The 28,000-nt window shown below is 41.7% G+C and overlaps 1 protein-coding gene across 4 annotated transcripts in view; it reads left to right on the top strand.

The window, feature by feature from the left end:
- Window positions 1-28,000, top strand: part of RASSF6 (Ras association domain family member 6) — a 69,586-nt gene that overhangs the window by 21,924 nt on the left and 19,662 nt on the right. For all 4 annotated transcript variants that reach the window (XM_069594349.1, XM_069594350.1, XM_069594346.1 and 1 more), the window contains exons 3-4: window positions 15,001-15,079; window positions 19,432-19,571. In XM_069594349.1, coding sequence (XP_069450450.1) covers window positions 15,001-15,079; window positions 19,432-19,571 — 219 coding nt within the window. The remainder of the gene's footprint in view (window positions 1-15,000; window positions 15,080-19,431; window positions 19,572-28,000) is intronic.

The raw sequence follows: 28,000 nt of genomic DNA, 5'->3' as shown, positions 1-28,000 counted from the left end.
AAAAAGATGTTCAAATCCAGTTTTAGGATATAGATCAGATTTCACCCTCAGAACTTGCTAGATTTTTTCCCTTCCTACTTAGGAACCTAATACAAACCCTTGCAGGCTGCAGCTCTTCCAAAAGCAGTCACAAGGCACGTGTGCATTCTTGTCCTTACTAACTAACTTTAATTAGCATGATGTAATAAATTTTAGCAGAAAGTACATCATTCCAAACAGTTTCTTTTTCCAAGGGTGTTGGCTGGCACCATTTGCTGAAACAAAGGAACCAGCCACCTACACCTCTGAGTACAAGTTCAGCACAAAAGGGCGGTGTTCCTGAGGCTGCCTCCTACCTGGCCAGCAGAGCCAGAGGGCCATGTTTTCCCAGGTCTAGTGGCCAGAGTCTTCTCTGGATCAAAGGAACTGGAACAAACACCACGAGCCCTAGCATGCCCTGCGCTAGATGTTAAAGACTGGGCACCGTTGGACTTTCGTCTTTAAGAAAGCAGAAAAGAGCCCTCCCTAACATATTTTTATAGCAGTGAGGACTTTAAAATGAGCCAAGAAAAAAGTTTGAGACATAGGTAGGACCATCTCCTTTAAAACTGAAGAATATTTTTTCTGTGTGGGAGTTTTCTTTTGTTTTTAATTTATGTAAAAATTTCCATTATTCATGTTTGGTGGCCTAGTAAAAATACATTTTTATCAAGAGAAATTGGATATCACAGTTTCACAAAAAGGTCAATAATGTCACTCTCAGACATGTACAAATGGTCATTCAGCTTCAGCTTTATATCAGATATTTTTCAATGAGTATATATTGTTAACAGTCATTGAGCATACCAAGATGATTGCTATTCGCAATAACATTTATCTACTCCACATTTTACTATTTGATCACTTTGGTCCATTAAAAAGGAAGATCATCTGTCTGCCCAATACACACTGAATATGCTTCAGTAGACAGTCTAATGAAGTCAAAAGTCAAAAACTCTAAAAATAGATGACACAGAGTTTACTTGAATTTCTGGTCATGTTAGCTATGCTGGAAAAAGATCATTCCTCTCTAGGCTTTCCCCAGGACACCTGTTTGATCCCTTGTCCACAAGTTCCCATATGCCACAACTTCTGAGGCTGCGTTCTGGAGCCCAAGGGCCACAACTACTGAGCCCACATACAATGAGAAGCTCGCATACTGCAACTAGAGAAAAGGCCCCAAGAGCTGCAACTACAGAGTCCGCATACAGCCACCACTGAAGCCCAAGTGCCCTAGGGCCTGTGCTGTACAAGAAAAGCCACCACAATGAGAAGCCTGTGCACTGCACCTAGGAAGTAGCCCCCACTCTCCGCAACTAGAGAAAAGCCTGTGAGCAGCAACAAAGACCCTGTGCAGCCAAAAATTAATTAGTTAATTAATGTAAAAAATTGTTCCACTTTAAAAGCTGGTCAGGATTCAGTTTTCTGCATTTTATTCCCTAAGCAAATAATTACTAAGAGCTACCATGAGCCAGATGCTGTACTAGAAGCTGAGAAGCTGGGGTAGCAATTCTGAGTGAAAAAGACCAGAGCCCTGCTTTCATGGAGGTTTTAGTCTGAAGCCACAAATCTCCAATTTTTGAGCCTTCATCAGAGTCACTGGAGAGCTTGGTAAAATAAAGATTGCTAGACCTCATTCCCAGAGTCCCTAATTCAGGAGGTCTGGGATGGCTCAGGGGTTAAGAATCTACCTACCAATGCAGGAGATGCAGGAGACATAGGTTTGATCCCTGGGTCTGGAAGATCCCCTGGAGGAGGTAATGACAACCCTTTTCAGTATTCTTGCCTGGAAAATCCCATGGACAGAGGAGCCTGATGGGTTATAGTCCATGGGGTCGCAAAGAGTCACACATGGCTGAGCACACGGGCATGAGCATTTGCTCATATGACAGGTGCCCAGGTGGTAACAGATGTTACTGCTCTCAGAATCACAGTGAGAACCGCAGCTCTAAAAGCCTGATTCAGAAGCCAAAGAACCCTTATACTCTGCGAGAATAAGGATCTAGTGTAAGCAGGAAAGGCCAGAGATCTGAAGGAGGATCAAGCTAACAAGTTTAAGGAAGTCAGTGGGAGACCACTCCTGATACAGGGGGCCAGCCCAATATCCTCAAGCCCAGAGAGAGCACAGAGTTCCAGCAAGTCCGAGTTCCCAGAGTGGTGGAGGTGCAGGACCCAAGGAAAAGTGTCTCTGTTAAAGAGGCTAAAGAGGAAGAGAGACCAGGCAGGACTTCACCTGCTGTGAGGATTTGAGGTTTTTATACCAAGAGCAGTGGAGAGATATTAAAGGATGTTCGGCAAAGTAGATGATTCGCTTACAGGTGTTCTACATAATCTGGATAGAATGCGGGAGTAGATGGAAGATGCCCAGGATAGAAACAAGGAGGTTGCTTAATATATATATATTTTTTCCAATATAAAGAGACTCTGTGGTTATAGTCTGGTGGCATTATCGAAGAGCCGTAAGAGCCGGTGGATCAGGAGAGTCCTATCTCAGTCTTTAGTTCATGCTCACATAGGTGGCCCCAAGGATCACTGACCACTTGCCGTGTTTCAGACACTCTACTGACAGTCCTGATGATCCAAGTGGCTGAAAGATATCAGTAAAAATAATTGAAAGTCTTCATTAACTGAATAGACAGATTATTTCCCCATCTCAAGGGAATAGGGACATCAGACTGTGAAATCAAGATAGTGAGTGTTGTGTGTGTGGTCAGTCATGTCCAACTCCTTGCGACCCCATGGACTATGGTCTTCCAGGCTCCTCTGTCCATGGGATATTTAAGATAAGAATTCTGGAGGGGGTTGCCATTTCCTCCTCTGAGGGATCTCCCCAACCCAGGCATCAAACCTGCATCTCCTGCATCTCCCACATTGGCAAGCAGATTCTTTACCATTGAGCAACCTGGGAAGCCCAATAAGTACAAAATTCCCCCGCTGTTCATACACAAAGGGTGTCCTTTTACAGTCAGCCTGCAACTGCTTCAATCATGACGGGCATTGTGTGGCACACTTGTGTTTACTTTTTAACTGGCTCTTAAAAAAAAATCTATGGGGCATGTATTAGAATGACTTGAAAGTTTAAATTATGGAAAAATGAGAAGCAAGATCTCAACAGAAACTAGATACCAACCTCACTGTTTCATTCCCTCATTGCTACACCCAGCCCCATAGCAAGTCCCATCAGCTCCACATCCAATATCCAACCACCTCTCACCATCCAGTCCAAGCAATCACTAGCTCCTGCCAGGACACCTACAACAGCCTCCTAATCAGGCTGCCAGCTACCATTTCCTGGGCCTGCAATCCATTCTCCCAGAGAATGGATTCTCTACAGAGTAGTCACAGCATCCTGCTTGAACCCTTCAAGGTTCCCTTTCACAGACTCCTTGTCATAAGGAGTCTCTAAGACCCAATGCAGTTTGGCCTGAAGAACCTTTACAACTCTTCCTGTGTTTGTCACCTTGAAATATGCCAAGTTTAGTCCTGCACACAGGATATGGCACTGGCATCTCTTGTTTTGGACCCTCTCTTTGACTCTTCACATGGCTGACTTCTTCCCACTATTCAGGTGTCAGTTTAATAGTTCAGGCCTTCAGATCACCTTTTCTAAAATGCCCTCTTTCATGTGCTACATCACAGGATGACATTTTATTGCTCCTATTCCTCTTACCCATATGTAAAATCAGCATATTTCTATATGTAAAATCAGCATATTTCTTTATTTGTTCTTTTTTCAATCATCCTTCTCCAGACAGTAATTCCCATCACTGCAGGGGCCCCATCGGTTTAAATATTGCAGTATTCCTAGCACCTGTTATTTTGTCTGTTACATAGTAATCCTCCAATAAATTTGTGTTGATGATGAGTGAGTATGGGAGTATCAGTCTCAAGGAACTAAATTAGGACCTTAGTATTTTGGTTTGGCATGTGTGTGTGTGTGTGTGTGTGTGTGTGTTAGTCACTCAGTTGTGCCTGACTCTTTGCAACTCCATGGACTGTAGCTGGCCAGGCTCTTCTGTCTGTGGAATTCTCCAGGCAAGAATACTGGAATGGGTTGCCATTCCCTTCTCCAGGAGATCTTCCCAATCCAAGAATCAAATCTGGGTCTCCTGAGTTGCAGGCTGATTCTTTACCTTTGGAGCCACCAGGGATGCCCTTTGGTTTGATGAGTGTTACCCTCAAACACTGTTTCATACCTAGTGGTAGGGTGATTATCTACATCAGGGTTTCTTTCCATTTTAATGTGCATGCAGACTTTCCTGGGGATCTTTGTTAAAATACAGATTGTGATTTCTAACAAGATGCCTCTCAAATGTTCAGACAATATTTGGATAGACAGAGTTACCCTTAAGTCTTGTGATAGCTAGAATAATGGCCTCCCAAAGATGGAGAAGGAAATGGCAACCCACTCCAGTGTTCTTGCTTGGAGAATCCCAGGGACGGCAGAGCCTGGTGGGCTGCCGTCTCTGGGGTCACACAGAGTCAAACATGACTGAAGCCATTTAGTAGCAAAGATATCTACTCTTTAATCCCTTGAACCCGTTAATGTTTTTCATTCCATTGCAAAAGGAAATTAAGGTTGCCAATGGGATGGCAACCTTAGCTGTCAACTGCAGCTAATCAATTGACCTTAAGTTTGGGGGATTATCCAGATGGGCTCAATGTAATCACATGCTGTGTGCTAAATCACTTCAGTTGTGTCTCACTCTTTGAGACCCCACAGACTGTAGCCTTCCAGGCTCTTGTGTCCATGGGTATTCTCCAGGCAAGAATACTGAAGTGGGTTGCCATGCCCTCCTCCAGGGGAGCTTCCCAACCCAGGGATCAAACCCACGTCTCCTGCATTGGCAGGTGGATTCTTAACCACTAGCATCACCAAGAAAGCCCCAATCCTTAAATGTGGGAGGGGAGAAGAGCTATATAAGAAGATTCCATGTCAGAGTGATGGAGTAGGAAAGACTGTGTGGCATTGCTGGCTTTGAAGATGGATGGAAAGAGATCCATAAGACAACAAATGTGGGCAGGCTGTGGAAACTGCAGAGAGCAAGGGAATGCATTCTCCACCCCAAGGGCCTTCAGAAGCAATAGCCCTACAGACACCTTTGTTATAGCTAGTGAGACCAGCTTTTGACCTGTGGAGCTGTCAGATAATATGTCTGTGTTATTTAAAGCCACTAAGTTTGCTGTAGTTTGTTTTAGCAGCCATAGGAAACTAAAACAAACCTCCAAGAGAATGTCTGTGGGGATGGTGTCCTCCATCCTCTTACCTCAGTAATAAAGGAGGAGGGGCAGAAGTGTTAGTAGTGGGATTTCCGGGGCAGTCTAGTGGTTAAGACTGCACTTCAATGCAGGGAATATGCGTTCAATCAATGGTTGGGGAACTAAGTGTTTTTTAAACACTAAGTCGTTTCTGACTTTTCTGCGACCCCATGGACTCTAGCCCACCAGGTTCCTCTATCTGTGGAATTCTCCAGGCAAAAATACTGGAGTGGGTTGCCATTTCCTTCTCCAGGGATCTTCCCAACCCAGGGACTGAGACCACATCTCTTGCATTTTCAGGTAGATTCTTTACCACCAAGCCACCTAGGAAGCCCGCTGTGTGGCATGGCCAAAAAAAGTTAGTGGTCTGATTATATGTAACTATCTTAGTTTCGGTCTGAATGACCACCTATTTCAACCTGCCATCTGCCAATAGATAAACCTCCCTTCCCCTTCTTCAGCACCCTGAGCTATAAAAGAATGGATCTCAAAGTATGGTCTCTGGATTAGCAGCGTCAGAATTACCTAGGAGCTTGTTAGAAGTGCATCTCAGGATACACACCAGACGAACTCAATAAGAAACTCTGGAGGTGCCACTCATGTTCCGTTCCAACAAGCACTCCCGGCAACTCTGATGCTCGCTTTGATTTAGAACCATTTCTCTAACAGAGTACAATATCACTGCCTCTCCTGTTATCCACACGTTCGAGGGCACGTGATTTTTCTGTAGTTTTCAAACCGTATTTTCCTGGGCACTAAATGTTTCCTTGTTCTCTCCTAAATGATCAGCTACAACAAGAAACAGACTATTTCATCAAAGGAGAGGTCGTCTCAAGTCCCTACTTTGGATTAGAATAGAAATCTAAAAATCAGTAGTGATTTGTAAATTGTGGCAGGGCAAGGAATTAGAGACCATACTTCTCTGTGTTTCAGGCCAGAAAAGGAGATGATAGAGCAAAGACTTCCCTCTTACTTCCCTGTCCACACACAGCTCAGGCTGCCCCTAGGAAGTCAGCTGCATGTGACAACAGAAACTGAGGTCTGACGCAGAAGCAGTTCATTACAGCCACCAACTGGAATAACAGACAACGAATTAAAAAAAAATTTTTTTTCAGAAGCTTCTTCAGAAGCCAGACCATAGAAGGAAAGGGAGCAGGTATGTGTCTTCCTTTATCTGAGGTTGTTAGAAAACAAGCTAATGTGTTAAAATATCAAATACTTATAAAGGTGTTTGTTAGTTCACTCAGTCGTGTCTGACTCTTTGCTACCCCAGGGACCATAGCCCTCCAGGTTGCTCTTTTCATGGGATTCTCCAGGCAAGAATACTGGAGTGGGTAGCCATTCCCTTCTCCAGGGGATCTTCCTGACCCAGGGATTGAACCCAGGTCTCCTGCATTACAGACAGATTCTTTACTGCCTGAATCATCAGGGATGCCTAACTTATACAGGGATTCTCTTCAGAATCAGATGTCACCTCTAAAACACTTTCCCCGTCTTCCTCAGAAGCACAAGTGTTTTAATAAATGATACTGTCCTTCTTTGCTGCTCCCTTTTAATCCTCTTTTCCATGTCACATCAGCATCTGGTGACATTGTTCCGAGTGGCTCTAGCCCGTCTCTTTAGCAGTGGACTTTTCAAATATTTGGTGTTTTTGTTTTGTGCCAACTCACTAGACATCAGTCACGTCAGATTTCTTTTTAAAATTGTGAAATTATACCTTAATCTTTAGTCCTTCTGTTCTCAACTGATTTTTAGGAGGAGTTAAGGACCTGGGAGAAGCCGACTCCAGGGCCACTGTTTACGGGGTAATTTTGAGATGATGAATACCCCCAAAAGTCACAAAATGGCTAAAAAACAACCAGAGTGAGTGCTCAGTCGCTTCAGTCTTGCCTGACTCTCTGTGACCCCACGGACTGTAGCCCACCAGGCTCCTCCGTCCATGGGATTCTCCAGGCAAGAATACTGGAGTGGGTTGCCATGTCCTCCTCCAGGGGGATCTTCCCGACCCAGGTATTGAACCTGAATCTCCTGCTGCTCCTGCATTGCAGGCAGCTGAGCCACCAGGGAAGCTCCAGAGGTAAGATCCATCTGGTTATATTACCTTATTGATTAGGTGACTAATGGATTGCAGGAAGCTCCCAGGTCCTTTCTATTATCAGTTGTCAGCACTGACAGAGTAAGTTAGAGTCTTAAGACAGAACTGCCAGGAAGAACAAGACAAGCCACAGTCACCATTCTCCCAACCACCGGCAGTAATTAATGATACTTGAGCAGAGCTGTGAGGGATGTCAGAAAGGGCAGTGCTTCAAAGGAAGTCAGGAGAGTTCAATTCGGGGCTTCCTGATCATTTTGGTTTTGCTTTTTTACTTCAGTCGAGGAGATAGCGTTCCTCTCCCCAGCCTCTCAGTATTCAAATGATGGAACCCAATCCTTTCATTTGCAATGGAAATGAATAGCCTACTTTGAGAACTGAGGAAAGTCTCTAAGCAAAGGTTGAAAAGCAGCCTTTTTTCCTCATCTTCTGAGCCAGGAGATGAGGCCCAAGGCAAAAAGAACTGGAGCCGGGCTGCTTATTGAGAAAGGACTGAAGGAGTTTGCAATTTTAATTCCAGGATTCGAGCTGACGGTAATGAAGGATAAAGGAAGTTAAGAGAATCTTGCTACTTCTTGCAGATGTCAGGACTATGGAATGATGGTTTGTTTGTCTTGGCAAAAAGCTTAATGATAAGGCTTTACTTGTTCTTTTGTCCTCGTATTTCCTGGTTCACCTTTCCAAAAACATACAGGACTCTATATTACATTTTTACGGAAGTGAAATTATGAAAACATCAACTGTATTATGCACTTACTATATGGAGTTTGGAAGCATATAGAACTACCACACATAAAATAAAAAAAAAAACCCAACCTTAATTCCCAGAAAATGATCAATTTGCTATTTTACACGTCCATTAGGTTGTTTATAAAAATCACTATGAATTAAGTTTTTAATTCAGTTTTTCGAAACTGACATTAAATTGCTAACCTCGTTGCTGAAATGTAACATTATGAACAAAATGTGGTGGAGGGGGATGACTAAATCTGTAAGAGAGCGTGCTAGCATTTTTATTCTGCTTTAATTTTTCACCTGTTTGAAGACACTGTTTCGAATGTTCTAGGTTCCTGCTCTTAAACATGGCAACACACAAGGCATGATGCTGTCTCTACTGCTGTTGTCACTGTGATGTTCAGTGGCTGCCTGGCCAGGATCCTAAATATTTTTCAGCAAGTCTCCAAAAGGCAAAAATAACACAAACTAAGGAAGCACCGCCATGACCAAATATGTCTTTGGTGACTACACGGGATTGTATTTTCCACTGAAGTTTATTTTGTGTCATGTGGCACGCTCTGAAATTTGTGTTGGACTACCACATACAAGAGTATTTCTGGTTTTCCTTTGTCTAAAGTGTAGGAATCATTAGTAACTAGTGAGATGGGGTTTTTTGATTTCCAGGAAGAGAGTTGGAGATCCACTTAATTATGCTGCAAATCATTACTAAAAGGAGAGAGAACTCACAACTAAAATTTGACTTGCATTCTATCTATGGATGGAGGGCACAACTCACTTCCACCCATCATGCTGTCCAGTGTCAATATTTATTACGATTTATAAAATAAAATACGAAGTGTTTCTTCTGGCCAACCAAATAGCGTGATAAGATTGAGGAACTCCTTTCTTGCTCAGTCCATTATTCATGACAAACGTCAGAATGTGGGTAATTCCCATCTGCTGAGCAGATGCCATTCAGACCACAAAGTGCAAAGTACACCTAAGCATTTTACAGTCAGCTTTGGATCCACTATTACTCATTAAAACTGAGCAAGGAGCCTTAAAGGAACAGGGACCTTTAAAGGGACAGGAGCCCTGGCATCATCTCCCCTATACCTGTCACCCCCATGTTAAGTCTTTCCCTGGTGAGCACTTATCTGAGAGCTTTAATGACTAACTCTATGTGTCCATCTGCATCTAACAGGGTCCTTTCTCTGCACTGTCATCCACAGTACCAGCTTCTGTGCTGGGGAAGCTTATGATTCTATGTGTTCATTTAGTTAGAAGTCAAGTTTATATGGAGGTTTGTTAGTTTTGTAAAAACACTATTCATGTTATATACTGCGTAGTAGTGTTTTTTTTTTTAATCCTTGTGATACATTATGATACAGTATTCCATGTTTGAAAAACCAAGCTTTTCTTAGAAAATCAATTCATATATCACACATAAAGTAACGGGCTTCCCTGGTGACTCAGCGGTAAAGAATCCACCTGCCAATGCAGGAGGCATGTGTTCGATCTCTGGTTTGGGAAGATTTGCCTGGAGGAGCGGAGGAGGCGATGGCACCCCACTCCAGTACTCTTGCCTGGAAAAAAATCCCATGGATGGAGGAGCCTGGGAGGCTGCAGTCCATGGGGTTGCGAAGTCGGGCACAACTGAGCGACTTTCCCTTCCCTTTTCACTTTCATGCATTGGAGAAGGAAATGGCAACCCACTCCAGTGTTCTTGCCTGGAGAATCCCAGGGACGGGGGAGCCTGGTGGGCTGCCGGCTATGGGGTCGCACAGAGTCGGACACGACTGAAGCGACTTGGCAGCTGTAGAACTTAGCCTTGACCCTTCACCCCAATGCCATTGCAGTGGTTCTACTCATCTTGCTGCCGTCATGTTTTTTACCCTGAAATCTGGATGGCTCAGTGGGTAAAGAATCTGCTTATAATGCAGAAGACACAGGAGATGTGGGTTCCATTCCTGGGTCAGACAAATCCCTTGAAGAAGGATATGGCAACCCACTCCAGTATTCTAGCCTGGGAAATCCCATGCACAGAGGAGCCTGGAAGGCAAAAGTCCATGAGATTGCAAAAAGCTGGACATGACCGAGCGAAAGTCTAGTTAATCTACCCCGTCTACCATAGGTTCCCTAGTGGCCCTTAGGAGCAGCATATCTTTCTCTACGTGAAAGCTCCAGTAACTGCCCATTCCCTGCAGAGTGAATGCTAAGCTTCTTTTAGAAGTTTGCAAGCTTCTTGCCTGCTTCTTCATCACTTACCATACCCCATCCTAAATGTCCTGTTCTCAGAATCAACTTTTTGAGCTTTCTCCACAAAAGCTATGGAAATATCTAGTAGGTCCCTGTTAATACTTTCTTTGCCTGGTAAGCTCCTCACACTCTCACTTATTCCTTTGCCTCCAAAGTGCAAAACAGGCAGCACCAATTGCTTGAAGCTCTCACTTGTCCTCAGAGTATGACTGAGACCTCTTCATTGTGTTCACACAGCAAGTATATGAATGAATGGCCACTAGGACGAGTCTTCTCTTAGAGGACAAAATTTGAACAATTCATCAAATAAAAAATGATTCATTTGACAATAATTTCTTCAGTCCCTTGTGGCCTGGTTGCCCAAAAAAGTTGAATTAGAATGTTGTAGGCTATATTGTATTCCCAGTATTGTATTAGGTCCATTGTTTCATCAGGTGCATAAGCTAATGATCTTTAAAAAGTTCCTCAGGTAAGGTCCACGGGATAAAAACGTGACGAGGTTTTAATATTTGGAATGCATTCACCGTTACTATAGTTATTCACCTAACTTCTGAATTTTCTAATTCCTCACTTTATTGCACCATTAACTTACCCAATTTTATCCCAACACTATTCTCCCAAACTCTTCCCTTATTCTGCATGCCAAAATCCTTCAAAGTGCTTGCCATTGTGGCGTCAGAAAGATCCTGCCTGTGGTGAGGAAAATATGTAAGGTATCTGTGGTCTTCAGTTACCTTGTGTTACACACAGTTTATAGGTTGACCAAATACCTCAGTAAAGGGTCAGATAATATGTATTTTAGGCTTCGTGGACCATATGGTTTGTGTCAATCAAATTATAGAAGGAGAGCAGCTTCAGACAATTAGCAAAAAAATTAGTGTGGCTGTATTCCAATAAAATTTATTTATAAAAACTGGGTGTCCTGGGAACCAGTTTGCTGATTCCTTGGGTCATATGGAGACTTATTTCTGTGGAGAAAGATTTAGTCTGGTTCTTTTCAGATATAGAAACATTTTCCAAAGAGCTTGCTCCCAGAGAATAATCTTTCTAATTAAACATGGTCCTGAGGTAAATACTTTGAAGGATACGTGTACCATTCCTTATCATGCAGTTTTATCAGAAACAGAAGCTGAGGGAACAAGATTATGTAAAAATTCATTTGCTTATATTACAATTCTCACAGCTTAGCATATCAGGATTTGCATCCCAAGTGAACTGGAAATTTCCATATGCCACCCTGGCACCATAACGAAAGCTATAAAGTGTTCAGGCTCTTTACCTACCAGTATGTTAGTTTTTAGGAACTATCCCACAGCAATGACTTCAATGAAATAAAATCCCTTGTGTGCTCAGTGATATTTAAAACAGAAATATTCATCAACACTAGAATTCTAAAGTAAGCCAGTAGGAAAATGGTATAGTAGCATAAAGTAATTCTGCAGAAAATTTTTTGTGGTGTTTGTGTGGAGTATATTGATCCTTGGAAATAGGTACATTAAAATTACAAGTGAGAAAAGTCAAATGGAAAGTATGTTTCAGTTCAGTTCAGTTCATTTCAGTTCAGTCACTCAGTTGTGTCCGACTCTTTGTGACCCCATGAATCGCAGCATGCCAGGCCTTCTTGTCCATCACCAACTCCTGGAGTTCACTCAAACTCATGTCCATCGAGTCGGTGATGCCATCCAGCCATCTCATCCTCTGTCATCCCCTTCTCCTCCTGCCCCCAATCCCTCCCAGCATCAGAGTCTTTTCCAATGAATCAGCTCTTCACATGAGGTGGCCAAAGTACTGGAGTTTCAGCTTCAGCATCATTCCTTCCAAAGAACACCCAGGGCTGATATCCTTCAGAAGGGACTGGTTGGATCTCCTTGCAGTCCAAGGGACTCTCAAGAGTCTTCTCCAACACCACAGTTCAAAAGCATCAATTCTTCAGTGCTCAGCTTTCTTCACATTCCAACTCTCACATCCATATATGACTGCTGGTAAAACCATAGCCTTGAATAGATGGACCTTTGTTGGCAAAGTAAAGTATGTTTATATGATCTCAAACATAAAAATCAATATACATGAATTCTGTCAATCGTATTCATAAGAGCCTACCATGAGCAAGGCTATGCTCTAATCACTGGGAAGATAGCAATGAATAAAACAGACCAAAATCCCTGCACTCATGGAGCCAGGATCTTATGAGAGGGAGACAGATGTTAAAGATCAAAGGGATTTTAGCAATTACTATACCTGAAAATTTAATATCATGGGCTATCTCCCCCCTAAAACTGATGATATAAAAGAACTTTTCACACTTTGATATGTTTAGTTTTATTTTCTGAATAATGTTTTTTTCTGATCATTTCATTCAACCAGTATGTGTTGAGTTCTTACTATTTGCCATGCTCTATTCCAGGCATATGAAATATAGCATGAACAAAATACGAAAACGTGCTTATTCTCTTGGAGCTACAGTCTAGTGGAGGAGATAGAATGTTAGATAAATAAGTAGAATATATACAAGGTTAGCAGAGAAGACAATGGCACCCCACTCCAGTACTCTTGCCTGGAAAATCCCATGGACGAAGGAGCCTACTGGGCTTCAGTCCATGGGGTCACTGAGGGTTGGACATGACTGAGCGACTTCACTTTCACTTTTCACTTCCATGCATTGGAGAGGGAAACGGCAACCCACTCTAGTGTTTTTGCCTGGAGAATTCCAGGGACGGGGGAGCCTAGTGGGTTGCCGTCTATGGGGTCGCACAGAGTCGGACACGACTGAAGTGGCTTAGCTTAGCTTAGGTTATACAAGGTTAGTTGGTGACCAAGGGGCAGAAGTAAGGAGGAAAGCAAGATATGAATGTTGGGAGAAGGCAGATTTTCAGATTTGGTTATAAGAAAGGACTCTTTGAGAAGGTGACTTTGGAGGAAATAGTTAAAGAAAATGAATGCAGGACAGTGTGATAGCAGGCTGGAGGTCCTTCTGGATAAAAGTTCAACAGGTACAAAGGCCCTGGGGTGAGAATGTGCCTGGAGTACCCAAGGAACATCAAGGAGGCCAGCGGCTAGAGTGCAGTAAGTGAAGGAGGGAGAAGCAGAAATGAGGTGGAGGGTGTAACAAGAACCAGATCAAAGCTGGCCTTTGAAGTTGTTGGAAGGATATTGACTTTTATTGTAATAATGAGAAATATTAAAGAGTTCTGCACAAAGGAGAGAGGCTATTGGCTTTACATTAAAATTACTCCTGCTGTTGAGAATAGACAACAAATATAGGGAGGCTTTTAAGAGATTGCTGCCATAATCCAGGTGAGAGAAGGTAGCTTAAACCAACAGGTTGATAGAGGCCAGAAGGGGAGGTGAATGAGACAAGCATCTTGAGCCATAGTGGCCCAAAGAGAAGGATGGAGGTGTGGCAGGAACCAGTGTTCCCACTGCCAGAGCCTACCTGCCACAAAGGTGAGATGCTTGGTAGCAACGACGGCTCCTGAACCGGTGCTGTGCCCACCCGACCCCCCACCCCCCCAGGGGGTAGCACAAGGTCAGGCACATACTAGTTGATGAACTTAAGTTGATTAAATTGTTGTAAAACGAAAAAGGAAATGTGAAACAAAATCTACTTTATGGCTGCCTCCTGCTACAGAATACTCTCCTCACTGCTTTGTCTGGAGTTATTTTCCATCCTTTGATTATTTATTTATTTTTCTCTTATGAAAATATTTTTATTTTAGTTGCTAGCTGTCAAACTAAAACTAATCAAAATTTAAAAAAAGAAAAGAAACTGGAAGACCTTGACAACAGAGATGACAGTAGAAGAAGAAAATAATAGTAAAGTCATCTCAAATCCTACCTACTATACTATCCTACCTACCTACTATAAATATATTGGTATATATACTCCAGAATTATTAATTTGTTTTGGCTGAGTCACACGGATTGTGGCATCTTAGTTCCCCAACCAGGTATCTAACCTGGGCCCTCAGCAGTGAAAGCCTGGAGTCCCAACCACTGGACTGCCAGGGAATTCTCTTTCACTCTAGAATTTTAGACAAAGAATATTTTAAAATGTCAGTTTGTTACTGTCAGATAAAAAGAATCTATACTTAAACCATGTGGAAAATGACTCCTTCCTTGTTTATCAAGAAAATCTTTCAAAACAGCACAGAAATTAGCACACATTGTATATGCAAAACTATGTGTCTATATATAGGTTTCTTCCCCCACATAAGGAAGCCAAAGCTTTCATCAGGGTTTCAAAGGATACTGTGACTTAAATAGGTTGAGATCCACTGCTTTAGATTTTGTATTCAAGTCAAACTTTTGCAGCCAGTCATTTCTTCATTACAGAAAATTTTGAAGAACTTTTAAAAAATCAAATTTAAGTTGGAAATTATTCATACATATCTTCACCAAGGGAAAATAACCATCTAAAGGTCAGATTTTGTTTGTTTTACTTTGGTTATTCATTTATGAATTAACACCTTCAACATTTGGTGATGTCCTAAGAAGTTTTCAGCTTTCAATGATGTTCATTAAAATGACAGAATAGAAAAGATTTCATTGAACCATTTCATTCTATCTCATACCTTTATGAGTTGAAATCATCATTATTGCCTTTTACCATTAAAGAGTCTAAGACCAAGTGTAAGTGAATGTAATTTATTTTTCAGGGAACAACTTGATTCTTTACTGAAGACCTATAACATCTTTTATAAGAACCAGAAAAATCTGCATATTTTATGTGGACAGGTAAGCTCGTCAAAGAAATGCAATACAGTTTGAAAGTGAAAGTCGCTCAATCCGACCCTTTGTGACTATAGCCCATGGAATTCTCCAGGCCAGGATACTGGAGTGGGTAACCTATCCTTCTCCAGTGCATCTTCCTGACCCAGGAATCAAACTGGGGTGTCCTGCACTGCAGGCGGATTCTTTACCAGCTGAGCTACCAGTGAAACCACAAAGGGTAGGCCGCATCCGCTGTATTGCCAGCCAGCACCCAGGGAGGTTTCTGGCACATGTATGTGTGTGTTAGTCATTCAGTCATGCTATTTTGTGACCCCCATGGACTGTAGCCTGCCAGGCTCCCCTGTCCATGGAATTCTCCAGGCAGGAATACTGGAGTGGGTAAGCCATTTTCTTCTACAGAGGATATTCCTGACCCAGGGATCGAACCTGGGTCTCGTGCATTGCAGGCAGATTCTTTACCAGCTGAGCCACCAAAGAAGATTGATTTATAGGAAAAAAAAAAATTCCGTGAAAGTACAGAGAAGTCAGGATAAGTTGGACTCCATAATACAAATGGTCTGGGAAAAACAGGTGGATAGTTTTAGTTTTAGACTATACTGAAAATCCTAGTCCTGAAACATCTGTAAATTTCTAAGTATTTTTTGGAATGGGCAAACAGTTAAAGTAACTTTAATGACATATTTGCTTTCTACTTTAAAAACAGAGTATGAATATCTTTTGAACAGCAATTCCACTAGAACTCTACCTTACAAATAATTCAGCAAAGTCCTGAATCTAGCAAGCATTTTTAAGGGTGCAACTGTTAGGCTACTGTATCAAGTGACCTTAGATTTTCTTTAATATGTTATTCTCTACAGGTCTCCCCACTCAGTCTTGTATCCTGATGGGACTCACTTCACATCTTTACAATATCTTCCTGGTCTTAGGGGACATTAGAATTGTCTACCTATGTTTAGATCTTCAGATGTGGTGGTACACCATTGACTTTATGCCACCCTTGGCATTTGGGACAGAAGGAAATTTATAAGCCTCTTTGGCCTTTACTAGTGAGCCTAAATGATTTAGTTTGATCAGACATTTCAATTCTCCTCCCAAATGTAATTTTCTACAGAAGCAGGAAGTAGCTAATCCTTTTATAAAGAAATGGGCCTAAGTTTTCTAAATGGCCTAATTTAAAATTATTTCAATATTGTCCTATATCTTAGATCAGTAAAATGCATAACTGTAAAAATATAAACTTTAGGAAAAGATCAAAACTTTAAGGAAATTGTTTTAGATTGTAATTCAATAGTTTCCATGTTTCCTTTAGGAAAATTTTGCATTTTGATGTGACAAGCATATGAATTGAGGCATGTCCTTTCTATTCTGTGAACTGGTGCTCAATTTACAAAAGTCATTTGATTTTTTAAAATAAAGTCTGTGTCTTACATAATTTTTTAAACTGCACGAATTAACGTATATAGTGAGAATATCAGACTGCTTAATCTTTCATCTTTACTTGCTGACAATAAAATTAGAATCCAGAATTTTCCAAGTCTCTGACTTAGTTGTAGTGATGGACACAGTTCAAAGGGGCAGTGCGTGGAATAACTTCAGCTTTCTTAATCTCTGATTAATTAATGAAATGACTATTTATCATTTACAACACAGCAGACACTGTTCTAAAAGCTAGAGACAACAATGAATAAACGAGAGAATGTCCTGCATTCATGCTCGTTACATTTTAGTAGATAGAAAAAAAAACACAAAAGTAAATTGTGTATTAGAAGGTGAACAGGCTGTGGAGGAGAGCAAGTCAGGGAAGAGGGCTCAGAAATCTAAGCGGATGGGTAAAGAAGATCATTTGACCAAAAGCTGAAAGGTATCAGGGTGCTAACCTTGCAGGAGTCTGTGGGACATGCATTCTGGGTACAGACAGCAGTCTGAATCAAGGTCCTGAGCCTGGCTGGTGTAACTGAGGAACAGCAGGGAAGCCAGTGTGCCAGGAACCTCGTGAGAATGGACTGATAGAGAATAAAGAAGCTAGAGAAAGAACTGAGAAGGAGAAGGCACTAGAGCATGTGGGGTCTTGTAGATCACTGCAAAGACTTCAGCTAGCGCTTGAAGTGAGATGAGAAGCCCCTGAGGTGTTGAGATATGATCTAAAGATTCATTTTAAAAGGGTCTCTCTAGCTAGTAGGAATACATAGGGGGACAAGAGAAGAATGAAGTAGACCACAGAGACACTACTGCAATAATCTGGCATAGACCAGATTTGTGGCAAGGCACATGGGGAGCATAGCCATATCGGGTACATATTTTTAAGGTCAAGCTAATCAGATTGGCTAATGTATTGGATTTGGAGATGTTCAGAATGAAAGAAAGATTACTGGTGACTGTAACAATGTTGATGTGAGCAACTGGAAGAATGGGAGTGATATTTAACAAGATGGGGAAGGCTGGGAAAGGAAAATGTTTAGGAGAGAAATTTCAAGAGTTAACTAGTATCGTATTAAATTTGACATAAAGTTTGAAAGCTCAAGTTTAGGGGAAAGGTTAAGGTTTGGGCTGGAGATCTAAAATTGGGAGCTACCAGTTTAGAGATAGCATGTAAAGATCACTGAGGTCACCAAGGATATCGGTGTAGACCTACATGAGAAAAGGCCTAACATTTGAGGCAATGAGACTACAGAAGTGCAACCAAACCATCAGGGGTAATTTATGTAGTTAATTTCGAAAGAGATGTTTTCTGAAATTAAAAAATATTCTCATATTCCTTATATGAGAAAACCTCATTGTCTGATTATAGTTGGAGTATTTCTTCTTGAAAGCAAAAATTAGATAACCTGAGAAGATCAGTTATTCTATGAGTTTTTGATATAAAGGATTCATGGAAGTATAATTAGGCCAAGGAAAGATATCATACATCAATAACTAACATGTAGGCCCTGCATCATGTACTGCCATTTCAGAAAGCAAATTGTGTTTGGTTATTAAGAAATGGGGCTTCCCTGGTGGCTCATAGGTAAAGAATCTGCCTGCAATGCGGGAAGACCTGAGTTTGATCCCTGGTTCATTCCCTTGGAGGAGGGCATTACAACCAGCTCCAGTCTTCTTGCCTGGAGAATCCCCATGGACAGAGAAGCCTGGTGGGCTGCAGTCTGTGGAGTCACAAGGAGTCGGACAGAACTGAGCAACTAAGCACAGCACATAACATATTAAGAACTGAAAAGTGCCTGACCTCACAATAATCTGAAATGTGGACTCAAAAGTGGGGAAAAGAGCAAAACTTTGTTTCAGGAGTGACTCCAAAGTAGGTTTATCAGCCAAAGAAATAATAAGCAACAACATTTACTGAGCACTTTAAATATCAGTTCCTATGATTCAGGGACTGTTATGATTTAATTCTTCAGAAGAAACAGCCCAGGTTTAAAGGTGTTTGACATTTTGTCCAAAATCATACAGCTAGGAAGTAGCAGAACCACAGTTCAAACATAGGGCTATCTGATTTCACAGTCTGGAGTCTTCATTACACATTCAAATAGGAATTGAATCATTTATGTTTTCTAATAATTGATTTTTCATAATAACAAGTAGCTATTGGATATTATAGTAGTTATTGAACAGATGAAATATCTTTCTATTTTTCAAATTTATTATAATAATATAACTCTAATAAGAGACTTTTGCATATACAAGAGAGAAATGGATTAGAAAATACATTCTATATGAATGTGCTTAGATATTAATATTTACATTCAGAGAATGAGTAAGTGTTCAATCCTGTTTACTAGTTTTTCTTTGTTTGCATGGAATTTCTTTCTTTTATTATATTTCCAACTTAAAAGAGATTAAGTGCTATTGATTTTTCCGAAAATATCGTGTCAAGTATTTTACACCTTTTTACATACATTATTTCACTTTTTCTGCATAATAAGTGTGTGAGCCAAATTTTTCCTCTTCAGAAATTAGAAAACAACTGCTAAACTGATCAATGCTATTCAGATTTCTACCCTAGTACAGCTTTTAGTTTTGCTTTAATTTTAAGCTAAATAGAATTAGAGAATTAAACTTCCACTTAATTGTAGAATCAAGAATTCAAAAAACATTTTAACATACTGTGCCCTCTGGTGGGCATGTCATCACCATTATGACTTACATTGCTGGTTGTCACTGTTTTTAAAAATAAAAGAATGTTTAAGAAATAGGATTGTTCTGTAGATAAATTTAAAAGCCAAATAATCCCACCAGGGAATTTTTTTTTTTTTTAGCTGTCAGGATGTCTTACAGACTTAATTTCTACACCTTCAGTTAAAACATTTACCTTCTATAAATAATACAAAAGCAATGTTTGAGATGGTTGGCTTCTTCCCTAGACTGAAGATGGTAAGCTAATTGTTGAAGGAACGTTGGACATTTTCTGGGGAGTAAAACGGCCTATCCAACTGAAAATACAAGATGAGAAACAAATCCCTTCTTTCAGTGTGCTGGAGTCACCAGAAGATTTTTCCAAAAGGTGAGCTAGCTTTTATGGTTTTACTTCCTTAGAAAATGATCTTCATAATTATCTTTCTTGTGCACACTCTTGAAGATGAAAGCTCTAAAGCTTATATCTAATCTCATTTAATCCCCCAGCAACTCTAGAAAGTGGGTGTTCAGAAACCAGGGCTCTGAGAGGTTAGGCAGTTTGTGCAAGATACCCAGTTACCATCCAGCAGAGCTGGACTGGATCTCAGGTCTGTGGGCACCAGAGTCTGTGCCCTTGACCTCTCTGCTGTAGTCCTTCTCTTCTAGGAGCCTTCATTCTTTCACTAGAATAGATAAGAGATACAGGCAAGATTTCATTCAGTTCAGTCGCTGAGTCGTGTCTGAATCTTTGCGACCCCACGAATCGCACCACTCCAGGCCTCCTGTCCATCACCAAATCCTGGAGTTCACTCAAACTCACGTCCATCGAATCAGTGATACCATCCAGCCATCTCATCCTCTGTCGACCTCTTCTCCTTCTGCCCCCAATCCCTCCCAGCATCAGAGTCTTTTCCAATGAATCAACTCTTTGCATGAGGTGGCCAAAATATTGGAGTTTCAGCTTTAGCATCAGTCCTTCCAATGAACACCCAGGACTGATTTCCTTTAGGATGGACTGGTTGGATCTCCTTGCAGTCCAAGGGACTCTCAAGAGTCTTCTCCAACACCATACTTCAAAAGCTTCGATTCTTCGGTGCTCAGCTTTCTTCACAGTCCAACTCTCACATCCATAAATGACCACTGGAAAAACCATAGCCTTGACTAGAAGGACCTTTGTTGGCAAAGTAATTCATTAGCCCTGTGCTTATCAGCAAAAGGGAGGATGAAATTTAAATTTCCCCTTTTCATGGAACAAAGGGCTTTTCCTGCTTTCTGGAAAGGAGACTTATGTTCCATCTGATCGCTGTGTCCTGTTAAACAGGATCAGGACAAAGTACAGGTGAAGTACAATACATGCACGAAACAGTTCCCTGTGCAGGTTTATGTGACTGTGAAAGGTTGTTGCTGAATGATGCAAAGACACCGGGACCCTTGGCCTCCAGAGGAGAAGAATTCATCTGGGGCCAGAGACGAGGCTTGATCACTCAGAGCTTTTGTGTAATAAAGTTTTATTAAAATATAAAGGAGATAGAGAAAGCTTCTGACATAGACATCAGAAGGGGGTAGAAAGAGTACCCGCTTGCTAGTGTTAGCAATGAAGTTATATACCCTTCAATATGCTACTGGAGATCAGTGGAGAAACAACTCCACAAAGAATAAAGGGATGGAGCCAAAGCAAAAACAATACCCAGTTGTGTATGTGACTGGTGATAGAAGCAAGATCCAATGCTGTAAAGAGCAATATTGCATAGGAACCTGGTATATCAGGTCCATGAATCAAGGCAAATTGGAAGCAGTAAAACAAGAGAGGGCAAGAGTGAACGTTGCCATTCTAGGAATCAGTGAACTAAAATGGCCTGGAATGGTGAATTTAACTCAGATGACCATTATATCTACTACTGCGGGCAGGAATCCCTTAGAAGAAATGGAGTAGCCATCATGGTCAACGAAAGAGTCCGAAATGCAGTACTTGGATGCAGTCTCAAAACTGACAGAATGATCTCTGTTCTTTTCCAAGGCAAACCATTCAATATCACAGTAATCCAAGTCTATGCCCCAACCAGTGACGCTGAAGAAGCTGAAGTTGAATGGTTCTATGAAGACCTACAAGACCTTTTAGAACTAACACCCAAAAAAGATGTCCTTTACATTATAGGGGACTAGAATGCAAAAGTAGGGAGTCAAGAAACACCTGGAGTAACAGGCAAATTTGGCCTTGTGATATGGAATGCAGCAGGGCAAAGACTAATAGAGTTTTGCCAAGAAAATGCACTGGTCATAGCAAACACCCTCTTCCAACAACACAAGAGGAGACTCTACACATGGACATCACCAGATGGTCAACACCAAAATCAGATTGATTATATTCTTTGCAGCCAAAGATGGAGAAGCTCTATACAGTCAGCAAAAACAAGACCAGGAGCTGACTGTGGCTCAGATCATGAACTCCTTTTTTACCAAATTCAGACTTAAATTGAAGAAAATAGGGAAAACCACTATACCATTCAGGTATGACCTAAATCAAATCCCTTATGATTATATAGTGGAAGTGAGAAATAGATTTAAGAGCCTAGATCTGATAGATAGAGTGACTGATGAACTATGGACTGAGGTTCGTGACATTGTACAGGAGACAGGGATCAAGACCACCACCATGGAAAAGAAATGAAAAAAAGCAAAATGGCTGTCTGGGGAGGCCTTACAAATAGCTGTGAAAAGAAGAGAAGTGAAAAGTCAAGGAGAAAAGGAAAGATATAAGCATCTGATTGCAGAGTTCCAAAGAATAGCAAGAAGAGATAAGAAAGCCTTCTTCAGCAATCAATGCAAAGAAATAGAGGAAAAGAACAGAATGGGAAAAACTAGAGATCTCTTCAAGAAAATTAGAAATACCAACGGAACATTTGATGCAAAGATAGGCTCAATAAAGGACAGAAATGGTATAGACATAACGGAAGCAGAAGATATTAAGAAGAGGTGGCAAGAATACACAGAAGAACTGTACAAAAAAGATCTTCACGACCCAGATAATCATGATGGTGTGATCACTCATCTAGAGCCAGACATCTTGGAATGTGAAGTCAAGTGGGCCTTAGAAAGCATCACTACGAACAAAGCTAGTGGACGTAATGGAATTCCAGTAGAGCTATTTCAAATCCTGGAAGATGATGCTATGAAAGTGCTGCACTCAATATGCCAACAAATTTGGAAAACTCAGCCGTGGCCACAGGACTGGAAAAGTTTTCATTCCATTTCCAGAGAAAGGCAATGCCAAAGAATGCTCAAACTACTGCACAGTTGCACTCATCTCACATGCTGGTAAAGTAATGCTCAAAATTCTCCAAGCCAGGCTTCAGCAATACGTGAACCATGAACTTCCAGATGTTCAAGCTAGTTTTAGAAAAGGCAGAGGAACCAGAGATCAAATTGTCAACATCTGCTGGATCATGGGAAAAGCAAGAGAGTTCCAGAAAAACATCTATTTCTGCTTTATTGACTATGCTAAAGCCTTTGGCTGTGTGGATCACAATAAACTGTGGAAAATTCTTCAAGTGATGGGAATACCAGACCACCTAACCTGCCTCTTGAGAAATATGTATGCAGGTCAGGAAGCAACAGTTAGAACTGGACATGGAACAACAGACTGGTTCCAAATAGAAAAAGGAGTATGTCAAGGCTTTATATTGTCACCCTGCTTATTTAATTTCTGTGCAGAGTGCATCATGAGAAACGCTGGGCTGGAAGAAGCACAAGCTGAATCAAGCTTGCCAGGAGAAATATCAATCACCTCAGATATGCAGATGACACCACCCTTATGACAGAAAGTGAAGAGTTACTAAAAAGCCTCTTGGTGAAAGTGAAAGAGGAGGGTGAAAAAGTTGGCTTAAAGCTCAACATTCAGAAAACGAAGATTATGGCATCCAGTCCCATCACTTCATGGCAAATAGATGGGGAAACAGTGGAAACAGTTTCAGACTTTATTTTTGCGGGCTCCAAAATCACTGCAGATGGTGACTGCAGCCATGAAATTAAAAGATGCTTACTCTTTGGAAGGAAAGTTATGACCAACCTAGATAGCATATTCAAAAGCAGAGACATTACTTTGCCAGCAAAGGTCTGTCTAGTCAAGGCTATGGTTTTTCCAGTGGTCATGTATGGATGTTAGAGTTGGACTGTGAAGAAAGCTGAGCACTGAAGAATTGATGCTTTTGAACTGTGGTGTTGGAGAAGACTCTTGAGAGTCCCTTGGACTGCAAGGATATCCAACCAGTCCATTCTGAAGGAGATCAGCCCTGGGTGTTCTTTGGAAGGAATGATGCTAAAGCTGAAACTCCAGTACTTTGGCCACCTCATGGGAAGAGTTGACTCACTGGAAAAGACTCTGATGCTGGGAGGGGTTGGGGGCAGGAGGAGAAGGGGACAACAGAGGATGAGATGGCTGGATGGCATCACTGACTGATGGACATGACTCTGAGTGAACTCTGGGAGTTGGTGATGGACAGGGAGGCTTGGCGTGCTGTGATTCATGGGGTCGCAAAGAGTCAGACAGGACTGAGTGACTGAACTGAAGGAATCAAAAGAGTGTCTGGTGGTTTTAAAGACCTCACCAGACCTACTCCCATAATTTACATTTTAAGACAACAGGATTAGCCAGAAGGTTTAATCCAGAGACTGTCCTCTGGCAGGATACATAATCCTAAGGAATGTAGAGGGATAAAAATGTTTGTCCTTTTTCCCTCCTTTGGAATTCCAGACCCCTCTCTCCTTGGGGACCCCTAGACTTCTTAACAACCTGCCTAGGAAATGACTCTCTCAACTATACCTTGAAGACATAAGTAGAGTTGATAGATAATTTCATTATCCTTTACAATGTTTAGGCTTCCCTGGTAGCTGAGACAGTAAAGAACTTGCCTGCAATACAGGGAACCCAAGTTCTATCTCTGTGTTGGGAAGATCTCCTGGAGAAGGGAATGGCAACCCATTCCAGTGTTCTTGCCTGGAGAATATCATGTCAGACGAGCCTGGTGGGCTACAGTCTTTGGGGTCGCAAAGAGTTGGATACGACTGACCATCTAACACACATATAAATCTTGTTTTCTTCTTCCCTCCCTCCCTTTTTACCTTCATTTTCAATCGTTGGCTTTCTAATGCTTCTTTCTTTTATATATTCATGGAGATATCAGTCCTTCTCTTCATCCACCCTTCCATGCATAACTGGATGAGCTGGAGTTCCAGCAGGACAGAGGATGGAGAGAGAGCAGCCAGGACCTTTTCCTCAATGTGACCTTTGGCCATAACCAAGATGATACCATATCACCTTCAGGGAAGCCCTACTTTTCCCCTGGAGAAACACACAAGTCCCACAAGTTGCACCTTGCCAGCCTTTCTCAAGTGCTATGCTCCCATAATTCTGAACATTTGGTAATTGCCTACACATGTCATATAGTCTTACTTCCTACCTCTGCCTAGAAGCCTACTTGCTTCTCGATATCCACTTGCTAGACTCTTCCACCACTCTTTTAAGATTCAGGTCTGTAACGTTTTCTCCAGAAAGCCTTTTCTGACCCTTAGGTCTGTAGGAGGTGCACTGACAACTTTTCTATGTCACTTTCAGAGCACGCTGTTAATTGAATTTTCATATACCTTCCTCCCCCTCTAGTCTATGAGCTCTAATGGGTAAGGAGCATGCCTTACTCATCTTTATCGCCATGCTCAGCAGTGAGCCAGCACAAAGACCGGACTCCAAATATAGTATTGAATGAAACCCTCAGAATCCTAGTGGTTAAATACTTCTGCTCTGCTGTGTGAACTTTCTCTCCATCTACCACTTCTGATTAGTATCCCATCCAAGCTATCAAAGGACAAAGAGTCCGGCACTTATAAAACAGCAGAAGGGAAACCACAGACTTAGGCAACCTGATGAAATCCTCTATCCTTCACTTTCAGGTACTAAGTGATTGATGGGCTGGTGGTTCTAAATGACTAGGAACATCATTTAAAAGTAGAAATTACCCTGGGTCCTACTTTTAGGAAACTATACAAGATATGAATTTGGCAAAATTAGCTATCATTCTTCATATTGCCTAAGAACTCACTGCAAAGTTCTCTGAGCAGTCAGCTCCTTTCGATGCATTTTAATTAGTTGAATCATGAAAACTTAATTAGTATGAGACATTATGGGGAGATGTCAAGGAAATGCAGTAAGCTACCTAAATTATCACATTAAGCTATCATGATCTTGAATATGTATCCCAATACATATATATTTTTTTTATTTTCCAAATTAAAATTCAAAACACTTATTCCTAGAAACCCTGAACTTGAGGATGAGTTTCAAGAGCCCAAGTAGACAAGATATATTAATGCCTTTCCATATTCTATGGAAGATTATAAATTAATATTCTCATAAGTTGCCTTCCATAGAATTCATTTGCCTTTTCCATTATTTATCAGAATAATGCTGTGAACCAAAGATAAATTATCTCCTGTAGGGACTTCCCTGGCAGTCTGGTGGTTAAGACTGCACTTCCGATGCAGAGGGCATGGGTTCTATCCCTGGCTGGGGAATTAAGATCCCATATGCTGTGTGGCGTGACCAGAAAAAAAATCTACCTCTTTTTGTTTCAAGTTGAGAAAGACTACCCTTGAAAACTTTGCTTGCTCTTTACCACAGTAATGAGACTTACTGGGAGAATATTTGAGTGCATATTTGCAGGATATCAGATTTTTCTGGTGAGTAAAAATTGTCAGAAAATGACCCCACTCCTGTCCCACAAAAGAGCAAGATTAGATTCAATTGATTCAATTGTGATTAATTATCCAAGAAGTTTTTGTGGGAAGCAGCTAAACAGTTAGCTGGAATGTGCAGCACAATTTGGAATAACTGTTCCTTGACTTCTTGTTCCCTAGTGGGATGGAGACCCACCTAAAGTATTATGTGTGTGTGAGTGCTAAGTCACTCAGTTGTGTCCAACTCTTTGTGACCCTATGGGCCATAGCCCACCAGGCTCCTCTGTCCATGGGATTCTCCAGGCAAGAATACTACAGTGGGTTGCCATGCCCTCCTCCAGGGGATCCTCCTGACCCAGGGACAGAACCTGTGTCTCTTAAGTCTCTTCCATTTGCAGGCAGGAATGGCAATCCACTCCAGTACTCTTGCCTGGAAAATCCCATGGACAGAGGAGCCTGGTAGGCTACAGTCCATGGGGTCGCAAAGAGTCAGACATGACTGAGCAACTTCACTTTCACTTTCTTTACCATTAGCGCCACCTGGGAAGTCCCTAAAGTATTGTACTTTGTTTCAATTCAGTTCTAGACATCCTCACTCTGATTGCCATCCATCCTTTCAGTTCAGTTCAGTTCAGTACAGTCACTCAGTCGTGTCCAACTATTTGTGACCCTATGAATCACAGCACGCCAGGCCTCCCTGTCCATCACCAACTCCCGGAGTTCACTCAAACTCATGTCCATCGAGTTGGTGATGCCATCCAGCCATCTCATCCTCTGCTGTCCCCTTCTCCTCCTGCCCCCAACCCCTCCCAGCATCAGGGTCTTTTCCAGTGAGTCAACTCTTCCCATGAGGTGGCCAAAGTACTGGAGTTTCAGCTTTAGCATCATTCCTTCCAAAGAACACCCAGGACTGATCTCCTTCAGAATGGACTGGTTGGATATCCTTGCAGTCCAAGGGACTCTCAAGAGTCTTCTCCAACACCACAGTTCAAAAGCATCAATTCTTCAGTGCTCAGCTTTCTTCACAGTCCAACTCTAACATCCATACATGACCACTGGAAAAACCATAGCCTTGACTAGACAGACCTTTGCTGGCAAAGTAATGTCTCTGCTTTTGAATATGCTATCTAGGTTGGTCATAACTTTCCTTCCAAAGAGTAAGCATCTTTTAATTTCATGGCTGCAGTCACCATCTGCAGTGATTTTGGAGCCCCCAAAAATAAACTCTGACATTGTTTCCACTGTTTCCCCATCTATTTGCCATGAAGTGATTGGACTGGATGCCATGATCTTCATTTTCTGAATGTTGAGCTTTAAGCCAGCTTTTTCACTTTCATCAAGAGGCTTTTTAGTTCCTCTTCACTTTCTGCCATAAAGGTGGTGTCATCTGCATATCTGAGGTGATTGATATTTCTCCTGGCAAGCTTGATTCCAGCTTGTGCTTCTTCCAGCCCAGCGTTTCTCATGATGTACTCTGCATGTAAGTTAAATAAGCAGGGTGACAATATATAGCCTTGACATACTCCTTTTCCTATTTGGAACCAGTCTGTTGTTCCATGTCCAGTTCTAACTGTTGCTTCCTGACCTGCATATAAGTTTCTCAAGAGTCAGGTCAGGTGGTCTGGTATTCCCATCTCTTTTAGAATTTTCCACAGTTTATTGTGATTCACAGAGTCAAAGGCTTTGGCATAGTCAATAAAGCAGAAATAGATGTTTTTCTGGAACTCTCTTGCTTTTTCGATGATCCAGCAGATGTTGGCAATTTGATCTCTGGTTCCTCTGCCTTTTCTAAAACCAGCTTGAACATCTGGAAGTTCACAGCTCATGTATTGCTGAAGCCTTCTTTCAGTTCAGTTCAGTTCAGTTCAGTTGCTCAGTTGTATCTGACTCTTTGCCACCCCATGAATCACAGCACACCAGGCCCCCTGTCCATCACCAACTCCTGGAGTCCACTCAGACTCACATCCATCAAGTCAGTGATGCCATCAAGCCATCTCATCCTCTGTCATCCCCTTCTCCTCCGGCCCCCAGTCCCTCCCAGCATCAGTCTTTTCCAATGAGTCAACTCTTCGCATGGGGTGGCCAAAGTAC

This window comes from Ovis canadensis, chromosome 6, assembly GCF_042477335.2.
Source record: "Ovis canadensis isolate MfBH-ARS-UI-01 breed Bighorn chromosome 6, ARS-UI_OviCan_v2, whole genome shotgun sequence".
Lineage (NCBI taxonomy): Eukaryota > Metazoa > Chordata > Mammalia > Artiodactyla > Bovidae > Ovis > Ovis canadensis.
This window is presented reverse-complemented; position numbering and strand designations above follow the sequence as displayed.